We start from the raw sequence: 12,129 nt of genomic DNA on the forward strand, positions 1-12,129 counted from the left end.
ATGATCACTTATATTTATTCAGACTAGTACAGTAGGATTTTGATGCTGCTGAGTTCTCTCTACCTTGTTAACTTTCCAGTTCAGTCACCAGTTTTGTATTTAGTAGAGATGATAGGATGAAAACAGAGACAGTGACAATGGTCTTGATGGCAATAAACATACCATCTCAACCATCTACCTGAGTGTTTAAATACTATTTATAATGTAGCCTGTGATCTTTTTGTGATTTACACACTCCTTCTTCCAAATATAAGGAAGAGAGATTATAAAGAGGAGTAGCTGAAAAGATAATCCATCTGAAACAGAATATTTTCCCTTTCATTGGCAGGGTTTTTTTGTTTTTATTGTTCTTTTCTTATAAATGTTTCAAGAGACAGTGGATGATTTATTTTAAAGAGACCCTAATTCAAGGCTATGCCAATGAAACAACTGTCGTCCTCTTTGATTTAGATGTTCCAATCTTTCCCTTACGCAAAGACTGTGTTGGCTTCCTTTCCTTTATAAACAATCTTGCTCCCAGAGCTACCAGCAAACAGACTCACAAGTGATTTCGTTAGCAGGTAAGTGGAGGTTTACTATATATATCTGATGTCAGAAAGCTTGGAGAAATTAGTGAAATATGCAATATTATTGTGGAATGAAGTGCCATATTTCCTAATGCTCCCTAAAACCTTTCATCTTACAATCGTTCTTCTTTACAGCAAAATTTTGGCAGTGATTTTATGCCACTTGTATAAAGACTGAGTAACATTATCCTCTTTACAGACAGAAGAAGGTGTATAGTAGGAAAACTTCTATTGAAATATTTCTTATTTTTGTATACTGTTTTTCCTGTTTCAGCTGTTTGGTTTTTTTTTTTCACTGCATCAGCCAGAAGCTGCACATCACTAAAGACTTTCTAGCTGATCATCAGTGGGTATTCTTTTGGGTCTGGACTGGGCATTATCTAAGGAGGGCTACATCTGCTGGGTACTGTTTTGTTGTGTTCACTCTGTTCAGGGAGGCCAAATTCTGTTCTGACTTGCTCAAGTGCAAGTATTGAATAATTCCATCGATCTCTCTGACAGTTACAGATTCCTCAGACGACTGTGTGGTTTGCTGCACTCTAATTGCCAATACTTTTAGATGCTTAATCCTTTGTCAGTCTGCAGCACACAAGAGAGGAAGGCAGAGAACAGCAACAGTATCTGTCTTGAAGCAGATAACCACAAATGAGGGCAGAGCAAATGTCTCTGCTTAACACATGTTGTTGTAGATACCTGAACTGATTATTTGTCCTTCAACTTGCCCTGTTAACTATTTCAGGCCAAAAGCAGAGGCCAAATTTCACCACATGCACATGCACATGCACAGACACAAACACACACACACCCTCTATATATACATGTAATTCTGTGATACCTGTGCAGAAGTGGAAATACCTGTTCTGCCACAGCATCATTGCCATACAGGTTCCACATGCTAGTGCATGGGAAAGGAAAACTAAAATTACATGTAACCAGACTGAAGCTTTATGTAATGCAAGTAGATTTTTACAGGTTTTGAGAATTTAGATTTGAGTCCTTCCACATATGTTTTCCTGCTCATTCTCCCTCCCAGGAATATGGAATGAAGATGGCTCTGAAAAGGCAAATCTAAAAGAGGTATTTTCTTCACCGTGCCCCTATTCTAAAGGCTTCCCAGAGAAAATAACCATCTATGGAATTAATCTTTTAATCATCATCTTTTCATTACTTTTACTTTTTTAGCATCAATGGATATAAATATCTTCATTCAGTGGCAAGACAAAAAGCACAATGGCACTTTTAAGTAGTACTCAGGAAAGAAGATGCTGTATTTTAGATGTGTGTATATTTTCCAGTGAGACATACCAAATACATACCATAAGATGCTGCACTTAAACAGCAGGCTACATGCTATAAATCCACACTCTTGTTTTCTGACATTTAAAAATATTAAATATTACTCTAATGATACCATCTACTTTCACTATTATTTTGTTTGCAACTACTGGAGCAAACACAGCCAGAGAAAAGATGGATGGCTCCTAAAAGAGCAGCTAGGAGTGCTTCACTTCTTTCTTTAGAGCAGAAACACAGGATTCCTTTTTCAAAAAAAGGTAAAGGGGATTTCTGTAAAGGAGATTTCCTTAATGCTTGTTAGCAACATTTTTGTGATGGCATTATTAATGGCAAACAGTGATTTACTGGCAAGTTTAAGAACAGAGCAATGGCCTCCAGAAATGTCACTTGAAGGCCTCTTGATTGATTTTACAAAGATCTCAAAGAACTATTTCCCCTGTGTTCAAGTCCAAGATAATTTTTCATTCTTTATAGAAATTCACAGCTTTATAGGCTTAAAATTAATTTATTCTGGAAACAAATAGGAAAGAATAGTGTAATAAAAGCCAACTAAAAGTCTGGGGTACAATAACTAGTTTTTCAAAGAAATATGAATGTTTCCACTACAATCTTAATAAAGAAACATATTTAGTAGGTATTGATCACTGTAGTTGTCACCAAGTCACTCCAATGGCTTGAGACTGATCTGAAGGTGAAGGATGTGACGAAAGGTTATAAGTACATCACTTACAAAACAATTACCTGCATCAGGCACAACAAACTTGGTTTGGTTTGGTCTTTTGTTTCTGTTTCTTTTTCTTTAGGCAGATTATGTTGTTAATAATTACAACTGACTACTAATTGTATTTCTTAGTGTATCACAATAGTGGTATTTCTTAGTATATCTCAACTTTACAAAGCAACAGAAGCTTTGCAAAGAGTGAGGCTCCATGTTTCAGAATACAACTCTCATGATCACATGTACAGCAGCAAAGACAGGGGAAACCTTCACTGCAATTTCATTCCCTTCCCCAGTAGCTGTGTACTAAATGACTTGAAGAAGCTCCCCTACCCAGGGCACAGTGTGTTGTCTACACTGATGGGAAGGCTGCTCCAAAGTGTAACTACTGAAAAAGGAAGCAAAACACCAGTCAAAAGTGCATCAATGCATTTACAGCCCTCGATTTTCTACAGGTCCTAGTTTTAATATCTATAGGTTACTCATTTTCAATAAATTGTCCACATACTTGCTATGAAGAAGATTATTTCCCTAATGACTTTGTGAAATAAAGTTCACTAATGCCTTTGTGGACATTCTGTGTTTATGCCTTCTGACAAAACAAGCCTTTATGTAACCTCCAACATTTTATGCAGTTTATTTTAGTTCCAGACACTTCACCTAACAGCATAGCTTACAGTTTCAAAAATTGAATGTGAAAAATTATACTGCCACAAGGAGTTAAACAATTAGAAAATGCTTCCTGGGTTTTCAGCTTTAATTTCTTTTTCTCTCTGCCATTTTAATGGTTCTTGCCATTTCATTCATAAACATCCCAAATAACTCCTTTTTCCTCTCTGCTACTAAAGATCTTTAAAGAGCTTTTTTAAACCTTTATACTTTTCCTGCTTCTGGTACCTTTGCTGAAACACCCAGAGCTATGCCTGTTTTGCATGAAGCTACACTCACACGATAGAGAGAGATGTAGTCCTGGCCACTTTGTTTCTGCATAATTTAGATGCTTTATTGCTTTTTGTTTGTTTGTTTTGGTGGGGTGTTTTTGTCTGTTTGGTGGGGTTTTTTGTTTGGTTGGTTTTTTTGGGCAACAAAATCATGGCATAGTTACTATATCTAACCTTAAATATTAACAAGAAAATCTTTCCCCATTTTTCCTTATTAATAAAAAAAAACACATAATTGTGTTACCTTGGTGCTGATCTTAAAGGAAAAAGGAAAGGAAGTATCCACAAGAAGTAAACCAAACATTCAAATTTTTTTCAGTTGTAATCTTTACAAGATCTCCAGTCTGTTCAGTTTATGATTTGGTCAGAAAATGCTTTTATGTAGTTTTCAAAGTCAGGAAAAAAGAAGTCTCTTCAACATATGCACACATTTTACATTTGAAATTTCGGCAAGAACGATTTGCACCTTAATTTCACTCTAGAAATTATTTTTAAAAGGAAGTCACAGTTTTAATCATGTGAGTGAAATTTTGCTAGTAGTTAACCCAATTGGTATATGTACAGCTTTAGATTCAGCAACATTTTTTAATGCTTTTAGCTTTTACACATTTACCTTTCCCTTTTTTGCTTACTTGCTCTTTTCTTCAAAAAGTGCCATCTCTATCAAGGTAAAGTAATTTCTAAGAAAGTAGTGACACTGAAATCATATGGGACATATATTCACTGTCCTGGTGCAGTAAATCACCAAAACCCATGGCAGTGAACACTCTTATACAAAAAAACGTTTACCTAGGTCTGACAACAGTTCATGAGCTCGAGATTAGGAATCACAATGTTATATAATGTTCATTCATGTGAAGAATCAGAATAACTCTAGTCAGTCATTCATAGATGGCTAACACTATTTTCTTGAACACTAGAGGGAGATCAAAGCAAAAGAATAAATTACTTAACCCAGCATGGATATTAATTGCAGTTGTTAATAAAATTTCAAAATAATTTATGATGAAGATCCAAGTATCATAGCACTTCAAATTTTCCTCACTGTTTTAACACGCTCTTATCTGATACTGTTTTGCCTACACTGTAATTTTAAAAATTAAAAAGAAAAAAGATAAAAATGCTTAGAAGGAGAAGGATTCTATCAAAGCCACCAGTACTGTATTTTGATATAAATTGGGTTTTCATATTAAATACATGGGGAAACTTGTGTATTTGAAAGACTTTCCCTGGAAAGAGATCTTTCTGTTCCATCTCAGTACCAGCAACTGAGACATTTCACATACAGAAGTGAAGAATTCTGGTTTCTGAAGGACTCAAACGAATGCTGTTACTCTTCTGCTATCACAGCCACTCTTATGTTCAGTGTCTGCTGAATAAAGTTTTTAATGTATAATGCCTATTTTAAAATACAGACTTTCTTAGTTTTATATGAAAGAAAGTTATCAAACGTGCACCTTTTTACCACCTCCTTTACTGATGGGAGATAGCAATGCTTTCAGGAGCATTCCCAGATATTTCCAGTACTTTGAGACAGACAGAACAGCTATGGAAAATAGAGAAGCTGATGGGACCTTTAGGAGTCTGTGTTTTTTAGAGTGATCCCTCTGACATAGTTACTTCTAATGACTGTAAAGAACCATACTATGTGCAGGGCAAGGCAGGATGAGGCCTGGTGTGTTTTATCACCTGCTTGTTCAGGGTTAAGCCAGGCTGCCAGACAAAAAGAAATTCCCATTAGCACACATAGGGATCATCCTGTCCTTATAACTCACCTGCCTATAACGGGTCCAGTCCTTCTTGTCCCCATGAAAGCCATTGCCTACCTACTAAAGACAAAAAAGAGAGAAAAACATTGCCAATTTTCTTGCTTTACAGCTTTAAAAAGCTAAGTCTCCACAGCCATGTGCTTGATTCCTCCTTACATGCCTGGTACTCCTGGAAAATGTAAAAACAGGGGAAAAGGTATTTGTCTGTAGTTTTTTGTCAAATGTGTCTTGATACAAAATTGCAACAGCTTGAACACCTGTGACTGAAAAAACGCACTTCTCCCATCCATGGGATTTTGGCTGGCATTGTCAGACTGAGGAGGTCACTCTAAGCTGCACCAGGCAGCATAACCAGTCACACACAGCTTGTCCAACCACCTCACAAGGGATTCGTGCTCCCCTAGGGCGAGGCTTTAGGAGGGGAATCAAACCAAACAGGAGTCCCAATGGTAAAGCTTTGGAGCTAGCTAGAGATAACAACATTAGAAGCAATTGCTAATACACTGGAGACTTCTGAGGGAAAGTTATGGCATTTCTAGTGACAAATAAGCACCTATGTATATACTGAGTGGGCTGTGAGATATACTGTATATACTGTATCTGATACATAAATCGCTTACTCTGTTGCATTCCTTCTAAATTACTCTTTTTTTCTTCAAAAAATTTAGATACGTAGAACCAGGAATTCATAATTTCATGGTTCTGGAAAGAAATCATTGCCTCTGCATAACTGGCTCGTTATCACAGTTGGTTTGTGCAGTCCTAAAACTGAAGAGACTACTCAGTACCCTTTCAGGCTTTATTTACTGACAGCTATTTAGACAGTAAATACAGCTTGGGGGTCTCTACAATAAAGGAAAGTATGGTTTGCTGCTAAAACAATATTAGATGCAAAAAAAAGACCTTGGGAAATTATACCGTATTTAAGGTGTATAATTTTTTAACCATATATTCTCACTATAGTTCACAGCTGAAATTACTTTTACTGCAATTGCAGCTAACCTGGCCAGTTTATTTAATATTTTGACATTGACGGAAATGTGTTGTTTATTTATTCAGTGAATTAAATTTTCATCCAATTTTAAAAAAAATCAAGAGCAGACCTATGATTCCTAGACCTTTCAGATGCTAAGGCATCCTATTACTACAGCAGAGAAATTTGTATTTTAGTTATCAGTGGGCACAGGACACATGGGAGACAGCAATGGTTTGTGCCTGAGGCTAATGGTCTGGACTACTGGGAGTTCCAAGCATCCTCAAGGGTATCCTCAGCCCTGCCACAAGCTGAAGTACTGGGGCTGGATTTTAGCTATGTGAAATAAACCAATGCAAACACACTCTCCAAGTAACAAGAGCATCATAAGGAGCCACACCATAATCATGGTGATTACCATTGTCAGGCAATCTGATTTTGATTTGTTTCCTAAGCTTGTGCAATATTGTCAGTATAGTTTCTGGTCCTGGCTTCTATTCTCCCAGTTTGCTGCTTCATCTTCCCTTAAATAGCTACCAAACAAATAGAAATTGATGATAGTACTACAAATGCATGCATTTTTGGTCACTTTACTATTGCTATCAGCACATTGCCCCTTACACCAGCCTAGGAGACTGTCTCCTGCTAGATAAATAATATTTCTGAATAACCAGTGTTACTGAGCTGTTGATTTCTCCATCCAGGACTTATTTAAACAAGAATGGGTTAAATTTTTTGCCATTTTTGTTATACAGCTACATATGTAAAAGTGTTTCAGATTTTAAGAGTCTCATTGTCATTTATTGGTTTTTAACCGTTTTGCATTTCTTATTACAGTCAGGCAGATGTATTCTTAGACGATGAATAACCTCAAAAAAGGCAAAATCCAAACAATTCAGCTATTGATAGCCAGGAAAACCAGAATTGTCCTATATGGAATTTTTTTTTATTTTTATATTGTTATGTCCTTTCTGAAATGCAAACACTGGCTGGGAAATGTTGATTTTGGAAGTACTTGCAAAAGATAAATCTGATATATTTCAGAGAGTGAGTGGCACAGACCTTTTATCTGGACAGTACAATGACAGTACAAGCAAACTGGCAAGGTACTGACAGTGGATGGGAAATCTGTTGCATCCAAACTGTCTCTGGTAATAACACAGGAGTGCAAACATTTTTTTTTTTCACCTTTTATAATTGTGTGAAATTACTTTAGCTCTAATTTCTGTAGACAGTAGAAATATGCATCCAAGCTCCAAAGTGTCTTCTTTTCCCATTAGCTTTTAAGACATTCTTAAGATCCAATTATTGAAAGATGCCTCTGCCCAAGGGAAGGTGAAGATGGGATCATATGCCAGTCAGTAACAAGGATTTTATTTAACAGCATATATGACGTAGAGAGATAGAAAGAAACAGAAAAGGGTGAGGAGGGAAGAAAGAGAGAGGTCAAGCAGAAGACAACCACCACTCATGAATCCAGTGAAGTTCTGTTGGTCCTTCTTCACCCTGGGATTCTTGGTGCTGGGGGCCCAAATTTATTTTTCTGGGAGTACAACTGATGTTAGTCATGATGTCCACAACAGTTTTATCTCCCACATGTAGTGTGCTTGCTCCTACACTGCACAGAACCACTAAACTACTTAATGCACACTACCTGGTTGATCAGTAGCAGTGAAAAGAATCCTCTAAGTGTGGAACTTACTGCAGATGTATGATATAATGCCTGCTGTGCAGAACAAGCACTGGATTTATGACTCATGTAAAACACTGTATACACAGATACTTCTGTCTGGGATACCTGAGATGGAAATATGATGGTGCATCACACTGAAGCATCAGAAAAGGAGATAATTGAAAAGATGTTTGATGAAATCCTAATAGAATAGTGTGCAGTAGCCAAGTATACAGGCTGAAATGAGAATCTCTGAAACAAGATGATCTTTTTTGGCTTTCTAGTAACTGTTGGAAAACAACATTAAGTGATGTAATTATTCAGTTTACTGTAAATGCACCAAAGCCCTTATAAACTCTCTGCTCTTAGCTTATTACAAAGTTACTGTAAAATTATAAGCAGCAGATGCAATATATCATGCCATTCATAATGTTATGTACTTTCAGTAAAGGAAGCTTCATGTTTTTCAGATAGATTATTTCAGCAATATGACTGTATCTGCAAAGGAACAATCTTGAAAAACAATTTTGAGAAAATAACAACTTAATAAACATGTTTGCCAGCTGATTCTCCTGATTAAATCCTATTGAAATTAAGTTTTGTCTGAAGTGTCTGCGCTGACTTCCGATAAAGAATGAAAATTGTTAACAGAGAGCTAGATTAGAAATCATTAAACTTAACTGTGACAATAGCTCCAGGTGAGAATAGGAAAAACATATCATTACAAAGACACTGTCAGGTTTCTTTCTCTTGTTAGTATCTCCTTCCATCACATACTGACAGATGGCCTAATTATCTCTGGGAATGTCCACACATGCTGCAGTGCAGTATAATTCATTTTGTCTACTACACAATCTGTGTTTTCATATATGTACAGGTACTCCCCTGAATGCTTTCTCTTAAGCCATCTTTTCATCAAATTTGTGATGGCTGGTGCCCCAAGTCTTGTTTATATACAAAATAATTAAAACTTACGACTTCTCCCTTTGAAACAGTGACTGTGTGTTATAATATTCAGCAACTCTGACTATGAGTAAAATGTCCAAAGGAATTTCAAGATTTACTGATATGAAAGTGTCAAAGAAAGCTGGTTTAAACATAAAAACAGAGGGAGAATCATGAAATTTTAGAAATTTTAGTGCTTGACAACCTTTCAGTGAAAATCCATCTTTAAAGAAAGAGACTCCTGAATGTCAAAACTGCATCTGTGTTTCCCAAGATTGACTATGAAGATGACAAGAAAATCTCTTTCTTATCATTTATGGGTCATATCCAAACTAAATTTATATCATATCAATTTGTACATTAATAAAAAGAGTAAAAGGTCTCTTCCTTTAGAAAGATTCCTATATGCTTGGATGTAGTTTAGATCAGGATCATTATGGAGAAAGGAAAACATATCTAGATGCTGAAATAATATTTGGGGTTTTAGATAGTTGTGAAATACAGACAAAAAAAGGTTGTACTTTGGATCTTAGAAATACATTAATAGAATAAAAAGACAGTTCCAATATAAATGAAAAAGAAGCTTCTCACTAGTGTCTAACATGCCTCTAAAAACAGCAATATTTACAGATGTTCACACCTAAATTGAGAGTGTTTCATTGCACCATCAACAGTGTGGAGGTAAACATATTATTTTCTGGACAAAAGTTTAACTTTTGATTTTTTTGTGTTTAATAATACTGAAAATCCTGTGAGAGCCAGGCTTCCTCAAAGCAAACAGCTGGGCCAGTAAAGATTGCCAAATACTTGAAGACTGTCAGATTAGTTTCAGTAAATGTGGGATGCACATTAATAAAGAAAATTACACGTATTTTTTTAATTACTTTGAATCTAAAAGAGAATTTACACTTTGATTTTCTTTAAGGTTCAGTGAAGTCTTGAACAGCTCTATTTCATCCAGTTGTTTTTCTCTATGATGATTATACATGTGCTTTTAACTGCAATAGATGATACTTCAATTATCTATTTTTGCCTCATATGTATGGTCAATTTCTTCTTATATTTATGTTTCTACATGGTTTATTGTAGGAGAAATTCCAGACATTTCAGTTAAGTCTTAAAATTGCTGCAGATGAAGGAGAGAGCCTTGATCAAAAGAAGAATGGTCTGATTGACCAGTCAGCTTCAGAATAAAGCCAAACCTGAAAAAGAAGGAGCCCAGACTCTTTCCATGACCAGAAGAATGAGCACTGAGAGACCTTACGATTTAATCAAACACCCAGGGCAGACAAGTGTTCCATCCATTGAAAACATAAGTGATTTTTCATTAAATGTCACTGACTGCACCCAGGTTGTGGTGCCAGAGGAAGTTTTTTTCACAGTTGCTGCTGCTGGGATACTGGAAAATCTACTTATCCTCATTGCTGTTGTTAGAAATAAGAATTTACACTTGCCCATGTACTTCTTCATCGGCAGTTTAGCCATTTCAGACATGTTAGGCAGCTTGTACAAAACTCTGGAGAACATCTTCATCATCTTGTGCAAAATGGGATACTTGACACGCCACGGAGACTTTGAGAAAAAGCTGGATGATGCCATGGATTCCATGTTCATTCTGTCTTTGCTGGGCTCTATTTTCAGCTTGCTGGCCATTGCAGCAGATAGATACATCACCATCTTCTATGCCTTGCGGTACCACAACATCATGACGCTGAGGAGGGCCTTGGTTATCTTGGCAATCATTTGGGCGTTCTGCGCCGGCAGCAGCATCGCCATTGCCCTCTTCTCCTACGAAGCAGCAACAGTCATCCCCTTCACCATCCTGTTCCCTTTGATGATGTGTTTCATACTCTGCCTCTATGTGCACATGTTCCTCCTGGCTCGATCCCACGCCAGGAAGATCGCCTCGCTGCCCAGCAGCACCGTCCACCACAGAACTAACACGAAAGGTGCGATTACACTGACTATTTTTCTAGGGGTTTTCCTTTGTTGTTGGGCCCCCTTTGTCCTTCACATCCTCTTAGCAAGGTTTTGCCCACATAACCCTTACTGTGCCTGCTACATGTCCATCTTCCACGTGAATGGGACACTGATAATGTGCAATGCCATCATCAACCCTATGATTTTTGCATTCCGAAGCCCAGAATTACGGAGTACATTTAAGAAGATGTTCTACTGTTCCAGGTCAAACTGCAACTGGTGACCACTTCATCAAGAATGAAAATTATGGAAGCATTTATGGGGTGCTGTGCAACAACAGTGTGGAGAGCTAAAAATGCCAACAATAATACATAAAGCAATACTATGTTTGTAGATACTGTCAGGGATTTTTCAGAAAATTACCAAAGAATAAATAAAAAATAAGTAAACACACAAATCTTTGTCAACCAGATCTCCAAACTAAGCTAATTCTGCTGATAATTTTCATGCAAGGGGAAAAAAACCCCTAAAAAAATGTCTTAATTATCTTTTGTCATTTCAGAAAATCCAAACTAAAATCTGCATCCTGTTACATTGCCCCAGATATGAGCCAATTCATTTTGTATCAATAATTTCAATTCAATGCATACACTGCTTCAAAATTCTGCTGTTTAAATTGCAATAAAGTGAACATTTATTTCTAAACCATGCCTTTGTATAAAAGTATATGGTTGAATAGAAAACATGGACATGCAATTTTGCTGAAAAAGTGAACTCAAGACTCTTCTTTAACATCTAATCTCCTTAAAGTCATGCCTTAATGATCTCTAAGCTTTAAAAGCAACATTTGGAGTGTAAGTGCAAAAAAATGGGAAATTTTAATTTTAAAGCTATTTTTATTCACTGAAGAGTTATTTCCAATATAAAGTTGTCATGCCTGCAAAGACCGGTTTTGAATTTTAAGACCCCTAAGCCAGGTCTTGACTAGGAGAGGGAATTTCTGAGCTTGTCAATGTCAGTTCTCTTCAGTAAAATAATAAGGTCCACAGATAATAAAAGCACTGTGATTCAACCATGACATGATCCCACAAAGAATTCAAAAAGCATAATATCAGAGATAAAATTCAAACATGTCAAAGGAAGCCAGCCACCTGGGTAAGGAAGCAACCAGCCAGTCTGGAAGGATGCTACAAAGCAGGTTGCAATTTAGAAACCCTTGTGAGAAAGTTTTGAATTGCTCCTGCCAAAATAATACAGAACTCACAGAACATAAAGGCAGAATGGCCTTCAGCAGCAAAACAGCCAGAAGCCATTCAGAGTGTATGGTGA

The 12,129-nt window shown here is 36.7% G+C and overlaps 1 protein-coding gene across 1 annotated transcript; it reads left to right on the forward strand.

The window, feature by feature from the left end:
• The first annotated feature begins 868 nt into the window (after window positions 1-868).
• Window positions 869-11,402, forward strand: MC2R (melanocortin 2 receptor). Its single transcript, XM_079302523.1, has 2 exons — window positions 869-969; window positions 9,970-11,402. Exon 2 carries the CDS (start codon window positions 10,112-10,114, stop codon window positions 11,081-11,083), a length of 972 nt encoding a protein of 323 aa, XP_079158649.1. The 5' UTR covers window positions 869-969; window positions 9,970-10,111; the 3' UTR covers window positions 11,084-11,402.
• The last annotated feature ends 727 nt before the right edge of the window (window positions 11,403-12,129 follow it).

Source organism: Erithacus rubecula (genome assembly GCF_903797595.1).
Source record: "Erithacus rubecula genome assembly, chromosome: 3".
Lineage (NCBI taxonomy): Eukaryota > Metazoa > Chordata > Aves > Passeriformes > Muscicapidae > Erithacus > Erithacus rubecula.

Coding starts and splice junctions, on each gene's coding strand:
- MC2R (XM_079302523.1), top strand. CDS start 10,112: ATGACCAGAAGAATGAGCACTGAGAGACCTTACGATTTAATCAAACAC.